At 36.5% G+C, this 17,304-nt stretch overlaps 2 protein-coding genes across 4 annotated transcripts in view; one reads left to right on the top strand and one right to left on the bottom strand.

The window, feature by feature from the left end:
- IQCB1 (IQ motif containing B1) overlaps window positions 1-7,409 on the bottom strand; it is a 53,955-nt gene extending 46,546 nt beyond the window's left edge. The window contains exons 1-5 of one of the 2 annotated variants that reach the window (XM_035000052.1): window positions 7,328-7,409; window positions 6,774-6,855; window positions 2,758-2,869; window positions 2,158-2,320; window positions 137-266 (exon numbers count right to left, since the gene is read on the bottom strand). In XM_035000052.1, the coding sequence (XP_034855943.1) occupies window positions 137-266; window positions 2,158-2,320; window positions 2,758-2,857 (393 nt within the window). In that variant the 5' untranslated portion in view covers window positions 2,858-2,869; window positions 6,774-6,855; window positions 7,328-7,409. Of the gene's footprint in view, window positions 1-136; window positions 267-2,157; window positions 2,321-2,757; window positions 2,870-6,773; window positions 6,856-7,313 lie in introns of both variants that reach the window. The other variant, XM_035000051.1, reaches the window with a different exon arrangement.
- Window positions 7,410-7,433: 24 nt separating this feature from the next.
- EAF2 (ELL associated factor 2) overlaps window positions 7,434-17,304 on the top strand; it is a 57,928-nt gene continuing 48,057 nt past the window's right edge. For both annotated transcript variants that reach the window (XM_035000055.1, XM_035000053.1), the window contains exons 1-2: window positions 7,434-7,751; window positions 16,709-16,803. In XM_035000055.1, the coding sequence (XP_034855946.1) occupies window positions 7,643-7,751; window positions 16,709-16,803 (204 nt within the window). In that variant the 5' untranslated portion in view covers window positions 7,434-7,642. The remainder of the gene's footprint in view (window positions 7,752-16,708; window positions 16,804-17,304) is intronic.

Raw genomic sequence — 17,304 nt, 5'->3', positions numbered from 1 at the left:
TACTTTTGGTTGTAATTTTTAAAATGTTTGAATCCACTACTCTAATTGTACTTTCAGCCAAATACTGCACATGTGAAAAATAATGTAGAACATCTCAAGAATTTTGGCTATTAAAACACTAAATAAACACATATACCTTAGCTGCATTGATGAAACATGTTTGCAATCGCCTCCCCAAAACCAGAAAATTTTCTGCAGCTGATGGGAGTAATTCATTGTAAAATTCCTCTGCATCTTCTCCTGGCTCCAAGCCCACACAGCAATGGCTGAAATACGAGCACAAGTCTGTGACTCAGTTTGTGTTAATTATAAATTTCAATCGAATGCTAGAGCTTCTATAGACAACATTGTGCCTTAATGAGAATTTTTAGTTATCTCTTTTGTTGCCAAGTCAAAAAAGAACTGCTGGAAAATAACCTTTACAACTTTCTAGAAAAGTAAGTGGTGTGGACTTTGCCTGTACTTAGAGCCAGGACTCGTATGTCCTAAAAACCTACTTGTCAACCTTTTGGGAAACAAAATATACTTGACTCACAAATAACAGAAATGAGGCAAGTTTTCAGTGAATGAGCTACAAACACTTTAAAAGCAATACAGTATCTTGGGAGTCTAATTCACCAAAAACATTTGTGCTAACTGATACCTTTTAGACCTCTGATAGCTAAAAAATACCGAGGGTAGGATTAGTCTACCAGGGACAGATTAAAAAATAAAACACTCTAATACCAATTCTACTCTCCAAGAGATCTATTTTCTTAAAGTCTGTAAAATATCTGACTACATATTCCTTATAGCAGAGGAGTAAACAGTAAAAACCTAGCTCTATTAGGAACGCTTTGTAATTTACATTAAAGGAGAGAAAGTCATTTAGAGAAATGAATCCTCTTGAAACTGCACATAAAAGTCACTCCCTGGATATAAAATGGGTATATTCAAACCCTTGGATAATAAAAAGTATTTGTGTAGACTGATACTAACAAGAGTACCCAACCCAAGAATGGTCTCTAATTAGTAAATATTGCTGTCACACACTTTTTAACATAACGTGAAGACACTGATAAGCAATAGTGACTACCCAGGAGTATGCTAAAAACTGGGGAATGCTCAATGTACTTTTTTTTTTTGCACACCAGTCCTGAAGTTAATGGAAAAATGCTTACATATATTAGTTTCTCTTTTTATTTGGTTCCTAAATTATTTAAGAGTGTTTAATTTGATTGTGAACATTAATAAATAAAAATTATGTTTTTTGTACATTCAGAAACATGGGGATTTCTTAAGACTTGGATTTCACCCCAGAGAGCCTTACTCATTCAATATTTTCATGAACCAATATATCTGATCAAAACAAAGGCTTTATTTACTTAAGGAAATAATCTTGAAAATTAAAGTATAAAAAAGAACATTATATACATTATTAATTGTTTTTTTCTAACCATACACCTTGAATCTGGCCTTTATGTAGTAACAAATTAGGAATAGCAGTTTTGAAAGGTAAGATCAATTAGTAATGCATGCTTTTAGCTACTTAATTAGGAAGTAGCTTAGGCACTGAGAACAACTGGTTTATTTTTTTGCCTCTTTTAAAATAAACGATTTTGATCTGTTCTCTCAATTTCTAGCATGGCAGTATGTCAGTACATGCTGCTTCTGATTTTTATTTACAGAATTTGGGTTACCTAATGAAATATACAATTGAGATAACTAAATCAACACAATATGGAACAACTATATCTGTTCTCCTATAATACTTTGCTTATATCTTTCATTTCACACCTATTTCATTCAGCCCTGTATGATGTCATCTCATCCCTATTTTAAGTTTTTCCAGTATAGAGCCAGTGCGTTTAGTATCTTCATTTCTTCATATACTCTTTAGTCAATAAAGAGTCTGTTAGGTACTTGAGACTGAGTGGTGAGCAAAATACATGATCATCATCTTCATAGGACTTATGCAGCAAAACTGTAGACAGTGAAATACTCACAAATATAGTTACAAACAACAATATATGGTATGAAGGAAAAGTACAACCATAACCTACCACACAGAAGGTTGCCAGGGCTTATTAACCAGATGAATAAAAAGAAGCAAATGTTATAAATAAGAATCTACTACTATACCCCTCAAGAACAAGTGGACTTATTGCTTCATTTTACCTTAATATCTGTGTAAGCTGGGAAATTGTAGTCCAACCTCCCTGGATTCGAGAACAATCTTGACTGAGCACCAAAAGGCAATACTGAATGAGGTCATAACAATATATATCTTGTTTGATTTTCTTCAACTCTGAGCTTCCTAAAGGAGTGTTGTTTATTATTTCTAAGGCAAAAGGAAATAAGATATACTTATTTTGGTTCAATAAATCCAAGAGCTTTATGTATTTTTATAGTTTGAATAACTAAAAATATTTTTAAAAAGAAAAAAAATCACTGCTTTATCACAATGTTAAAATTTCTCTGAGCAAATTAGAAACAAATACCAAAACTATACCCATGATGGAATTATTTTGTTACTTAAACAATGTTATTAGCCAATCACAAAAAGATTTTCTTACTTTTTCTTTTAAGATTTATTTATTTATTTTGGGGGGGCGGGGAGCAGAAGGAGACAGAAAAAGAGTCTTAGACAGACTCTGTACTGAGCACAGAGCCAAATGCAGGGCTTGATCGCACAACCCTGAGATCACGACCTGAGTTGAAACCAAGAGTCAGATGCTCAACTGACTGCACCACCCAAGTGCCCCAAGATTTTCTTACCTTTTAACTTCAACAGTATAACAGGGACATTTTGTTCAGGACTTTTTGCAACTTCGGCAGCTAGAGATAAGATCCTTGGATCTGTACCTGTTGGCTTCATTTCTTGTATCACCTATATTTTAACAGAATCAGAAAGATAAAGGTCAAACAGCCCTAAAATATTTGCTCCCTAATGTTTGAAAAACAGTTTTAATATAAATAAAACTTTAGCTTTGCTTGCTTTGAGAAGTGAAGGGTAGATTTTTCAATTTCTTCCTTATAGTAGACTCTGGTTTTTCTAATTAGAATACCTCTAAAAGAGCTAGAGACTCCTATAATTTACTGTGACAGCTACAGCACATATTATTTATCGTGCACTAAGAGTCAGGAATAGTGCTAGGTGCTCCACATTCACTCTTCCTAATCTGCACAACAGTCCTGGGATAGAAATTACTTTTTTTTTTAATCATAAAAGAGACACTAAGTGCAGAAAAGAGTTAACATTAGGCCTGAGACAAGATTGGCCCCTGGCTGGTGCCTAGGAACTTGGATTTCAGAAGGGTTTCCACCATTCCCTAATAAGAGTGGCTCACTGTGACTAAAGTGTTTGTGAAAACAATGTGGCTTATGCAGAATGTCTGCTTTCCTTCCAGAAGTTTGAAATTCTGGTACTTGACAGTAGAGGATATCTACATAACCTACATGACTATCTTTCAATAAAGACCTTTGTCACTGAGTCTCTAGTGAGCTTCTCTGGTAGACAGCACTTCAAAATGTCAGAACTCATTATAGGAAGAATTAAGTGTGTTCTACGTGAATCTACTGGGAGAAGATTCTTGGAAGTTTGCACCTGTTTTCCTTGGGATTTTGCCCCATTTGCCTTTTCTCTTTGTTGATTTTGCTTGGTATCCTTTCACTGCAATAAATCACAGTCACGAATATGACTCTATCCTAAGAACTGTGAGCCTTCTAAGTGAATCACTGAACCTGGGGTTGGTCTTGGGGATCCCCAACACTTCAGAAATGAAATGTAATTATAACAAAAGCTTGTTTATAAATAGCATAGTAAATAAAATCGATTATCTTAAAATTAAATAAAAAATGCATCCCAAATTCAATTTGTTAAAACTTTTCTTTATGAAGAAATTTTAAGGCATTCAAAGCTCAAAGATATCATTATTTAATAAAAAGTACAATCTTTACTTATAATAAATACTTAGGTATTTATTATGAACTAAGCACAGTGCTAAATGCTTTTATATACATCATCTTATTTAATCCTCACAATAGGAGTATGAGGTAGAGTCTGTAATCATCTCACTTTACAGATAAGAAAAATAAAGCTTGAAGAAGAAACTTATCATAGTTCCACCAGCATATGGTGGAATCAGTATTCAAATCCAGATCAGTCTGACTCCAAAGTCTATGGTTTTAACTACAATGTTAATTATATTCCCTCCCATGTAAAATAGTAAAAAACACAAAATGTATTCCCAAATGACATACTTCTAACTCACTTATTTTTAGCTATTATTCTTCACCACTGGCACCACTGTCCTTTATACTGAAGACCTGGACATAATACAAGCATCGAAATGTCATCCCTTTAGGTAAAATATAAATCATTAAAATACAAGTTTTCTGAAAATATTTCAAAGAAAGCCCACCACAACTCCTGGTGTCACTCCTAGCACATAACAGACATACAACTTTCCAAGAGAGTGGATAGTTATCTCACTCTTTCCAATGGCTGCATTATGCTATGCTTCTTTTGTAAGAGGGCATCAAAATATATCTAAACCAAATGGGTGTTCAAAATGGGTGTTCCAATTTGTATTTCCACTAACAACATATGAGGGTGTTCATTTTACTATGCCTTCACTAGTACATTCTGTTATCTTTTATATTTCTGCTAGATGAAAAATGGTATCATCTTGTTTTAATTTGTATTGCTTTGATTATTAGACAAATTAGGCACATTTCATGTTCACTGGCCATTTCTTCTTTCATATATTTTCTATTCATATCCTTCAACAATTTTTATATTGGTTTATTCTTGTGTAGAAGCTTTCAGCTTTTCTTTTTTTTTTGTAAAGATTTTATCCATTTATTTGATAGAGACATAGTGAGAGAGAGAACACAAGCAGGGGGAGTGGGAGAGGGAGAAGCAGGCCTCCCGCTGAGCAGGGAACCTGACACGGGGCTCGATCCCAGGACCCCGGGATCATGACCCGAGCCGAAGGCAGACGCTTAACGACTGAGCCACCCAGGCACCCGCTTTCAGCTTTTCATACGTGGATATGAACCCTTTACCTTTTATATTGGCTGTAAACAATTTCTTATTGTCATTTATTAAGTTTGATTATAGTGTCTCTACCACAGTTTTACAATTTTCATGTACTCAAGTATAACAATCTTTTACTCTATGACATCTACCTTGGTGACATTCTTAGAAAGGTCCTCCCTACCCTAAAAGCTAAAATATAGTCTTTTAATTTTTTCTGGTGTTTTTATGGTTTTAGTGCTATCTTCATTCATTTATATCTTTATATTTTCTTTTTTTGTTTGTTTGTTTTTACACACACATTTATTCGTGAATGATGTAAGATAGAAACCTAACTATATTTTTTAAATTAGATGAGGTTATAGATTTATAGAAAAGAACAAATGCATACAGCTATCATAAATTTCTGAAGTAATATGTCATGAATAGATATAAACAAAGCAATCTGAAATGTCACTTGGGTACATTTTTGAACTCTATTTATTTCATTAATCTGATTTTTTTTTAAATTCCTGGGTTAGTACAACCTGGTTCATTTTAATACAAGTTTGGTGAAAATTCACACCAGTAAGTTTCGAGACAGTAAAATTCATACCATCCTTGGTTGCTGCCTTCTTATCTCTGATTCACTGCCATATTCCTAGAGGCTAGACCAGTGCCTTAACCGATACCTGGTAGGTACTTAATAAATATATGTTGAAACAAGGAAGAAAAGCACAAACTTTGGGCATTTTAAAACTCAATTTCTTGACTACCTGCTTTCTTCTTTATTACAATATGGAAACCTCAGATTTCTAATTGGGAGTCTTTTTTAAATAAAATAGGCTTAAAACACTATTGTTGCCCTCTGGTTAACATAATAAAACACCCTGGAAACATTATCATCATCACCAAACACTAGTGTGTAGGGCACTATGTTAGATGCATCGGTCACAAGAATTTTATATGGCACAGAGTCCCTGTTGTTCATGTTCTGGTTGGGAAAGAAAAAGTATACACACACATATATACATACATGTAAAATAAAATACTTTAAGTGCCAAATAGATGACACAGATGATAAGAACACAGACCACAGAATCAGAGGAGTGGGCTTCTCTGAACCAGTTTTCTTATCTGTAAAGGAAACAAAATAGCAATTCCTACTTTCTAGAATAATTCAAGATTTAGAAAAGAAAGCAGAAACCAAGGATGGTTCTAAAACGTTGCAGGACAACAGTTATACGTCAATAATGATAACCATTTGGAGAGATTTTACTATGTGCTGTGAATTATTTTAAATCCTTTTGTGTATTAATTCAATTAATCCTCTCAACAACTCTAAGGAATAAGCACTATTATTTTCCCCCCAATTTTACGATGAGCATTCTTTAGCTTGCATGAAGCCACACTGTAAAGTACGAAGCTGGGGTTGAAATACAAAAATTCTGGCTCCAGAACCTGAGCACCTAACTACCACACTAAACAGTCTTAATACTCCTTAAAAAAGTAGAATTTAGACAAGCAGACAGATTAAGGGAGACATATTCATGTACTTGCCTAAAACAATAAACCGACAAATTTGGCTAAGAAAGCATGGGAGTAGAGTTGGATTACATACTTACCCTGAAAAACAACCACCCATTACGACAACCATCTGTAAACTTTCTGTTGGATACTTCTCCTCTAATACAACACTTCCCTCATCTTTACCATGAAACTCATGAACTTTTGACAGAAAAAAAAAAAAAGACAATTATTTTTCAATTATTACCCTGTTGCCACAGCAGGAACTCGGGCCTTGATCCTTGGGAATTTCGTCTTCCTGCCCGTGCCGTTACTGCTTCCAAGGATCGCTGTGAAGGAAATAAATAAAAGGCTACCTAATGCAATCTGGTTGCAACTGATGCGAAACACCGTAATTCCTAACTCCGAATCTTTTTTCCCCCTTCCTCGTCGTCCCCTGTCCCGGTCCTAACACCACCGGGAACTTCCTCTGGAAAAGAAGATCAGAAAGCGATTGCCGAGGTAACGGCGTCGCCTCCTGTGAGGTCCAAGGTCCGAGGCTCTGAGGCCGCGGGATCCTTCGCTCCGGATTCTAGACCCAGATTCGGCGGTACGAGGCCTTGGGCAAGACACCGGGCCTTGTGCCCCGCTCCCGCCCCTCCCCGGGCCTCGGTTTCCACTACAAATCTCCACAGAAAGGGCGCCGATTCTCCCGTTAGGCGCTCCTACGAGCCGAGGCGCTTGGCCCAGAAACCCTGTGGCCCTGGCTTCCCGGCACCCCGAGATTCTCCCCCTCCCCAGTCGCCACCTCAGGTGGGTTACCGCATCCTCTCCGCGCTCTCCTTCAGGGAACCCTGCTCCCACCAACCACCTCAGGGGCGCGGCCTTCCCGGGGCAGCGTGCGTCGCAACGCGGGAAGGGGCATGGAGGTGGGACCAGGCGCCTCAGAGCCAAGGGGCGGGACGCCCCTCTCCAGGCAGCCAATCAGCACGCGAGAGGCGCCCGGGGGGCCACGCGCGTCAGGCGCGGGGCGGAGTCTGCTGGCTCCCCGAGCCGCAGCAAGTGCAGCTGCTTCAAGATGAGGTGGCAGATGGGAGTGAGCGCAGGTGGCCAAGGCGAAGTCACAGCCGGAGAATAATGATGAATGGAGCAGCGGGACCCTCGCACATGGACCGTCGCGAGCGGGTTCTCAAGTTAGGCGAGAGTTTCGAGAAGCATCCGCGCTGCGCCTTCCACACTGTACGATGTGAGTGAGAACGATCCCCGGGAGGAAAGAGGGAGCTCCGGATATGGGGGTGTGGAGGCACAAACCTCTCAGTTGTGTTCCCACAAACCCCCTTACTCTGCTGGAGAATGGGGTGCCCAGCGCTATCCATTGCCCTGCCTGGAGTCCCGGGGGTTTCGTGGAAGGAGCCGGAGTTGAGCAGGTGTGGGTAAACCCTGGGCAGAGAGATTCAAGTGAGCAGAAAGGGAAACTTTGTGGAGGAGATATACAGGGGTGACTGTGGAGACAGACATAACTGGTAGATGATGCAGAGATGGATAGGAAAATAGTAAGGTGACAGATGGAAGGGGGCAAAGGACGGAATTATTACGCAGGGGAAAGGGAATGCCTTGAGGCTGGTAGGGAAATATTCCCTCTTTTCTTCACTTTTTCTGTCTCTGATGAGAGTTCTTATTTAGTGTGTTCCTGAGTAGATATTCTGAACTATTCCAATAATTGTATTTCTTTTGGACCCCTGATTTCGTTCAGACAGTTATCAAATACTGATTATCAAAGTACTGGAGGGTGTGTTATTCGTTTTTTTAGAAAAATATTTACTTCCCTTTGATTTCTCCCTTTGATTGTCCTCTGGAACTAGTTTTGATAAATTTGCCCTCTGTTATGTTGGTGAGGTAGAAAAGGAGCTCTTTTACTTTAATGTTGGATCGTATAGATTCCAGGAAGGAAAATATAGCATATTATGATTTGGTATGTAAAACATTTCATTCTTTGCATAGTAACCCTCAGAATTATAGAGCGGAAAGGAAACTAAGATCTTTGAATCATAACCTCTTATTTTTCTGTGGCAAAATTGTAAAGTAGGTATTTTTTCACTTCCTTTCCCCTGCCCTGTTCTTCCTTAGTGTCTCATCATTCTACCTTTCTCAGTCATCCTGTCCTTAGACTGTCCAGGGATCTTCATGGTTTTTATTCTGAACTTTTCCATGCTTCAGTCAAAATACCCAATTAAAACTCAACATTCTCCAAAAGTTTAATTGAATTGTAGACGATCTAATTATAGTAATTCGGGGTAAAGGTATAAAGACCAATAGGTTTAACTCTCCAACGATATATTTGCATTTTATAAAAGGGTTTTGTTAAGCAAAATTAACATCCAGTTGGTAGAATAAACAGGGGAGATATTTGTCAACAGAAGATCTTCAACAGGGTCCTTTGTTTTGTTTTGTTTTTTTCCACGACCCTGAGATCAAGACCTGAGCTGAGATCAAGAGTTGGCCACCTAACTGACTGAGCCACTCAGGTGCCCCCGTCCTTTGTCCTTTGTTTTTTCTGCTTTGCCATACTCTGTCGTCCAATGCACAGTGAGACCTTAGTGCTGGCTATGCAGTTTCTCTCCAGTCCCATTTCCCAAAAGTATGATATAGCTTTTACCTGGTTTCTCCATGGCTTTCTCGCAAATAGTCTCTCCTCTCTCCTCTTCTTTTTCAGATTTGCAGTAGCCTTTTAATAATTTTTCAAACCATAAGGTTTAAGATTATAAAAATTTGCTCATTTGATTGTTATATTTTCATGTAACTTGGGTATTTATTCTCTTTTAAGGGCATGAACCCCAAATGAAGAGAATATAAAATAGCCTTTGAAAAGCTCTTTGCAGGTGCTTCAAAGCTTTTCATTCATAAAAGTTCTCAACATGCTGGAATTGTGCCTTTAGAGCTCAAGAATCAGTTGATCTAGCTACAAGAATGAAAAAAACAACCATAGGAATAACAATCACAAAAAACCCAGATGCTTGAATACACTCTTAGTGCTGTGGAAGACATAAGAAAGGTTTTTAGCCTCAGTTTTATTCTTGTTGAAGCAGGCAGAATCTTTCTAGATTTATTTGAATAAAACCAATCATTATCCTTGAGGATAGGTTCACTTACCATATGATCCTCACTCTTAAGGACTCAGAGTAAGGGATGGAAACTATAAAACAGGAATTCTTAATCTCAGGAAATAAACTGAGGGTTGCTGGAGTGGTGGGGGGTGAGAGGGATGGGGTGGCTGGGTGATAGACACTGGGGAGGCTATGTGCTCTCGTGAGCACTGTGAATTGTGTAAGACTGTTGAATCACAGACCTGTACCTCTGAAACACATAATACATTATAGGTTAAAAAAAAAAGAAGATAGTAGGAACGGAAAAATGAAGGGGGGAAATCGGAGGGGGAGATGAACCATGAGAGACTAATGGACTCTGAGAAACAAACTGAGCGTTCTAGAGGGGAGGGCGAGGGGGCGGTGGGTTAGCTTGGTGATGGGTATTAAAGAGGGCATGTATTGAATGGAGCACTGGGTGTTATACGCAAACAATGAATTATGGAACACTACATCAAAAACTAATGATGTAATGTATGGTGATTAACATAACATAGTAATAAAAAAATTGAAAAAAAATTTAAAAAATAAAATGAAGTGAGTTTTATAAACTTAAAATAAATAAATAAATAAATAAATAAATAAATAAATAAATAAAAAACTATTAAAGAAAGCAAAAAACAGGAAATCTTACTTTCATTCAGGTGGACCTAATATATAACAAACACTCAACTGAGTCAGTGTAATCTGGGAGAAAGTAATATTCTATGTTTATATACAGGGGTAATTATGCCTGTCTAATATGCTGAGGCTTTGGACAAAACTGGATGTGAATTCTGGCCTCCACCACCTATGTATGTAATGTAACTTTTGGAACATTCTCTAAGCTCTCAGCCTCAGTAAATGGTAATAATATCTACACTTCAGAGATTTTTAAGGATTAAATAAGATTGCATAAAAAACCTAGCACAGTATTTGGTGCATGGTAGAGAATAAATAGTAGTCACTATTATTCTTGAAGGGTTATATTCATGTGTGTATGAAGAGTGCCGAGGAATGTAATTAACTTAGACTTTCAAAAGCATTTATCAGGGCTTAGCAATAAAACCTATCAAAAATAAAGTCTGTCATGTGGTAGGGAAGATATGGGATGTTCTATAAATGATAAGCTAAATGTTTAGCAGCAGATACTTCACTGGGTGGAAGAGTTTGAGTAACAGGACGTGCTAGAATAAATTTTGAATTTGGGCTAGTACTAATTTTACAATGTATGGCTAGATAAGGAATTAGACATTGAAATTCCCAAGTTTGTAAATGACACTACTTTTTGCTGACAATAAATGATGAACTCATGGGCAGTGACTACAGGAAGATTGTCTGAGCCTTCAAGTGGAGCCACTCCCGAAAAAGTGGTTGTTAAGCTTTGGTGTGAGCAAACATTAGAAGGTACGCTAATGAAAATGGGATTAAAATTATTTTTAAAATGAATGTTCTCTGATCACTGTGGTATATTGGAAAGGGTATGGGTTTTGGAGTTAGTTGAATTAGTTCATATCCCAGGAAGTAAATTTATGACAGTAATTGTGATTCTGTTATGAAGATATAGACATTATGTGACACTACAGCTGAAATAGTCAGAAAAATGATCAGCATTGACTGAAAAAGCATTAAGTGCAAAGTAGGAAATGTTTTTCTACTCTATGTATAAGTAATTGTACTGTAAAGAAAAAAAAACATCGGGGCACCTGGGTGTCTCAGTTGGTTAAGCGCTGGACTCTTGATTTCAGCTCAGGTCATGATCATGAGATCAAGCCCTGCCCCTGCATCAGGCAGTCGGCTGGAGATTTTCTTTCTCTCCCTCTGCCCCTCCCACTGCACCCTCTCCCTCTCTCTCTCTAAAATACATAAATAAATCTTTGGGGAAAAAAAAGAAGAAATAACATAGATGAAGGAAATCTACAGAGAATAAATAAATGGTAAAATTGGTGGTGAGTTTTCTAAACCAAGGAAAACTGAAAGAAAGAAACTATGTAGTCTGGAATTATAGCAACTTCGAAAATATATTTGACATTTGGAAGCATATGGAAAACATGATATTACTCAACAAATTCTATAATTCTAGGTCTTTGTTCCCTTGAAACTCAAAAGTTGTATACTTAAAAAAATTTGTTGTTTGAAGGCAAATAAAAGAATATTAATATAACAAGTAATAAAAAGTAGAATTTATTCTAACAGCAAAATAATTAGAAGTGTAAATAGATTCAGAATAGTTTTGATTTATTGATTATAAATTCATGCTTATCATTAAGTAAAGCTACAAATATTTTGAGTACATTTCTGTCTCTTATAGTTGTCCCATAGACATCTAGGCTTCAGGGACCTGTTAATCTCTTGAAATTATACAGTACTTGATATGTATGTTGATACATTCATTTTTTCTGTGGAGAGGATCTTTAGCTGATCTATAATTTTCATCAGATTCCCATAGGGACTTATGACTATTCTTCATCTCCTAACAACCCCCCCCCCATACATGCAAAAGTTAAGAACTGAATATAAGGCAAAAGGCTGTTTTGAGTGGATGGAGTATGTGGCTTGAGTTCCTGACTTGACTTTTTACTGGTTTCACTACTTTAGAGGAGTTCCTTATTGGTAAAATGTGGGTGAGAATCTTCAAAGAGTTGTTGTGAAGATCAGAAGTGATGACATATTATAAAAGAAAAAGAATCAGTATTTAAACACTAATACAGAGGTTATAGATTAACAGCCTATTGGCTGAGTTTGACGTTAGAGATGCTTTGTTTGACCCACACAGTTGTTGTTTTAACATAAATTAGTTGTAGGGGCACCTGGGTGGCTCAGTCGTTGAGCATCTGTCTGCCTTCGGCTCGGGTCATGATCCCGGGGTCCTCGGATTGAGCGCTGCATCAGGCTCCATGCTCCACGGGAAGCCTGCTTCTCCCTCTCCCACTCCCCATGTTTGTGTTCCCTCTTTTGCTGTGTCTCTCTCTGTCAAATAAATAAATTAAATAATAATTTAAAAAAATCTTTAAAAAATAAATTAGTTGTAAATATGTAAATGTCAAAATCTTTTATATGGAAATTTGGATTACCAACTTCTCTTTCAAAAATCAGAAGATAACTTGGCCACACCAAATCCATATTCCTCTTGGCAGCAGTTGGTTGTCTTCTTGAGATTGGGCTTATTCACTATGATTCCCCGATGGTCTGCTTCACTGCCTTGGGTTACCTTTCTAGCCTCTTCTCTAAAGCATTATTTAGCTGTAGTTAAATGACAGTCATATCTCCCAGTATTGTCCTTTGTGTCACTGTCAGAAAAATATGGGAGATCAGACAACCATGATTTTACTCTAGGATGTCATTTCTGTTTTACCTATTTATCATAGAGAATTCTTTAATTCTCTATGTCAAATATTCTCTGTCAAATATTAAGTTATGGGTGCCCTCTCTGAGAACAGAAATGTACTAGTGAAAAGTACAAAAGAAATATGGCAGTATCTACCCTAAAGAAACGAGAGTCTTGAAGTACAGATGAATCTGATCCTCAGGAAACAATTAGAAAACAAGCCTTTTGCACATAATTTAGCTGAAATAAGTTTATACTTAAAATAAGTTTGGAGGGGGACGCCTGGGTGGCTCAGTTGGTTAAGCGACTGCCTTCGGCTCAGGTCATGATCCTGGAGTCCCGGGATCGAGTCCCGGGATCGAGTCCTGCATCGGGCTCCCTGCTCAGCAGGGAGTCTGCTTCTCCCTCTGACCCTCCTCCCTCTCATGCTCTCTGTCTCTCATTCTCTCTCTCGCAAATAAATAAAAAATTTTAAAAAAAGGAAAAAAAATAAGTTTGGAGGTAGTTCAGATAGGATAAACATATGAACCAGAGTCAATTACAAAGATCACATATGTGCCCATTATATTAAAGGCATTATGCTAGGAGCCATAATTCAGGAGGAATTAAAGTATGAGGCATTATGATTTAAAAAATTACAGTCCAAAAGGGCATGTACAGGAAGAGGTAAATAATGCCACGTCATTTATGTTAGGTTTTGATGAACGGTATGATAAATGCTACAGAAGTGGACACCGCCCCCCCCGCCCCAAAAGAGATTTTGAAAAGTAACGAAAGGGCTCCACCCAGCGACTACTTTAGGAAAGAGGAGACTTTGAAATAGGATCCACATTCTAAGAGCAAAAATACAGAGAAAAGCAGATGGATGGGCAAGCTGTAGGTACTTTGATAGTTTAGCTTTTTGTTGATTGAAAACTAGTTTGTCCTTGCAATAATAGAAAGAGATGGCTCTGAAAGATATGGAAAAAGACATAGTGATTAGATGTGGGTGATAAGATTGAGGAATATTTACAGGAATACTTACATTGGTGTGCAGAACTTTGAAGGATAGTTAAAATTAGAAAGGTGCGGACACTTTAAGATAAACAAAGGCTGTTACTGTGGGTACCCCCATAGGTCATGATGATAAATTACTTATATTAACATATTTTAAGTGGTATTTACTTCATTTATTCTGTACACATCCTTATAAAATGAAGTTTTCACTTTAGGGCTTCAAATGATATTTCCTAGCTCAAATTGAACTTATCTTCTTCTCCATCAATTTAGGTATCAGTAAGACTGATATCAGGGACATTTGGGTGGCTCAGATGGTTAAGTGTCTGCCTTCGGCTCAGGTCACTTCCCACTCAGTGGGAAGTCTGCTTCTCTCTCTCCCTGCCCTCCCCACCTTGTATGTGCACTCTCTCTCAAGTAAATAAAATCTTAAAAAAAATAAGACTGATATCAAAAGTTGTTGGTTAACCTCTTATCTTTTTAGTCTACTAAATTTGTGGTTCCTTATTCTAGCTTTAGCAAATATTAATTGCATGATCTTGGGCAAGGGACTTAATTTCTTCCACCATCATTTGCCTTATCTGTAAGATAGGGATATTCACTACTTTAAGAATTTTTGTGAGTCTTTGAGATAAAAGTAATTAGGAAAAATTTTTAAATAATTATATAAGTAATAGCTGTTATTATTATTTTACTTTTGTATCTTGGATACAAAAAGTAAAATATTATTTTTTGTATTCTGTTGGATTTTCCCATCTTCTGCTTTCTACTTTCTCTTTATTTCTGTGATACTCAAGGCTCAATTCTGATGTTTTCTTCAATATTGTTGTCTTTTAATCAATTGATATTAATTAACACTTATTTCTCTAGAACTTCTTTCAAGCATCTAAAACTTAACACCTAAATTATTTTTTATCTTTCTCATTACCTTACTGCTACTAACAAACTCCCCAGTTTATTTTGTCTTTATCCTCAGTGGTACTACCTAAGGATACACCGTAAATCAAATTCACATTTTTCATATTGCTTATGTTATTTTTTTAATCTGTTTCTTAAAAGCTAGAAATAAGCATTAAGGTTTTAAGAGATACTGCATGTATTCAGTTTTGAATTAAAGCAGCATAAAGAATAAATCATATTATAAAGAATACTTAGTGTGAATTGTTTATATTCATATGTGCTTAAGGAACTTAAGAATGGATTTCATAAAAAAAAGAATGGATTTCATTTCTTTTCTTAGAGTCATTATAAGAATTATTTTTTTTTTTTAAGATTTTATTTATTTATTTGACAGAGAGAGAGACAGCGAGAGAGGGAACACAAGCAGGGGGAGTGGGAGAGGGAGAAGCAGGCTTCCCGCTGAGCAGGGAGCCCGATGCAGGGCTCAATCCCAGGTCCTTGGGATCATGACCTGAGCCGAAGGCAGACACTTAACCGACTGAGCCACCCAGGTGCCCCTAGTCATTATAAGAATTAAATACGAAATGTTAAGCAAGATACCTGGCAGGAAGTAAGTATTCCATAAATGTTAGCCGTTATAATTATCACTGGGAAGCAGGGCCAACTTTTGTTTATCGACAGAAGATGATTTGATGAGCACTGGAAGATTCTCTTTTCCCAAGATCTACCTATTATAGTTCCCTAAATTCTAATAAATGTTCAGTACTTTGGATTTAGACTTTTTGTATTTGGCTTCCCTGTTAATATAAAGATCAGTCTCTTGGGGTAGGGATAATTGGGAGAGGGCTTTCAGGGATTGATAATGTTCTATTTCTTGGTCTGGTTGCTGATTACATATGTGTCACTTTGTGAAAATTCATCAAGCTTATGATTCATGTTCTAGTTTGCATGTATGCTATATTTTAATAAAGAGTTAACCTGGAAAAAATATACATTACCCGAGGAATTCTATATCAGAATTATCAGTCATTGATATGAATTGATGTGAATTTTTTTAAATTTTTTATTAACATATAATGTATTATTTGTTTTAGGGGTACAGGTCTGTGATTCATCAGTCTTACACAATTCAGTGATGTGAATTATTTTTAAGTGCTTTCATATCTTAGAGGTTTTTAAGCTTGTTCAGCATGTGAAATATCTGAGCACCCTAAATTCCTTCTGGGTAATATATTTTAATAACATTTGAATTACGATTTAACTCAAAATTAAAACATATTTTAAGTTCTTCTGAAGTTGCAGATTTGGTTAAATTTACGTATCCTTTAATGGTAGGATTCATGAAAAACTCCAACTATTAAACTCAGTGATTGCTGTTTCTTAAGTTTTCCCATGAATATGTATTTGTCCTGTATTCATTAATTATGTATTCTGCTAGGACAGCCAGCAAGTGATAGTAGACACCCAAGGTGTTTTTAGAAAAATTACAGGAAAGACTGAGAATTGAAAACATTCTACTAATACCAGTTTTTAGCAAATCGTGAAAACACTGACATTATGTATTTTTTAGCAGTGGAACATCTTAGTCTAGTTTATCTTGACCTAAACAGGATTCGGAGGGAGCATGGTTTGAGGAATACTATTTTAGAGTTTAGTTGTTTCTTTTTTTCTCAGAATTATACATACAGAAATAAACTGGGTTGGATTTTATATGTAATATGAAGACTGTTCTAAACCATTTTAATTACTGGCTGTTGCAAAATGATTTACCATGCTGAAACATGCTCATATTTTTGATATCCAGGTACCCGGCTATTGTTCCATTTTATAAAAATCCATATCTGTCTCTATTTTTAGATGATTTCAAACCTGCTTCTATTGACACTTCCTGTGAAGGAGAGCTTGAAGTCGGCAAAGGTGAACAGGTGACAATAACTCTGCCAAATATAGAAGTGAGTATTTTTATGTATTTAGACTGAAAGTATCTTTTTGCAGGATTTCTACTAAATTTAAATGAAAATAATTACACAATTTGTATAGTGATAGTTAAAGTAATTAACCAATACACCAAAGAAAAAACCTTATATTAAGCTATTTTAGGTAAAATAATCTGAAAATACTTTTTAAAAATACTTTGATCTATTTAATAAGTTTCAAGAACTATCATTTCAAATGATCTGTAACACAGGTCTAAACATATACTTATTAATCAGTATTATGAGCCAGATTTTGTACCCTGAACTAAGAATAATAGCATATTCCCAGCCTTCTAGTCCTAATCTGTTATAGCAGAAGGACACACAGATGTCTAATGCTATACATTAGAGCATGTACAAAATTCTGTGCAAGCACATTAGTGGAATCAAATACTCTGCCTGGTAGAATCTTTTTTTTTTTTTTTAATTTTTTTATTCTGGGCACCTGGGTGGCTTAGTTGGTTAAGCGACTGCCTT

This window comes from Mirounga leonina, unplaced genomic scaffold, assembly GCF_011800145.1.
Source record: "Mirounga leonina isolate KUSES-001 unplaced genomic scaffold, KU_Mleo_1.0 Mir_115, whole genome shotgun sequence".
NCBI lineage: Eukaryota > Metazoa > Chordata > Mammalia > Carnivora > Phocidae > Mirounga > Mirounga leonina.
Note: the sequence above shows the minus strand (reverse complement) of the source record. Positions and strands in the feature narration are given on the sequence as shown.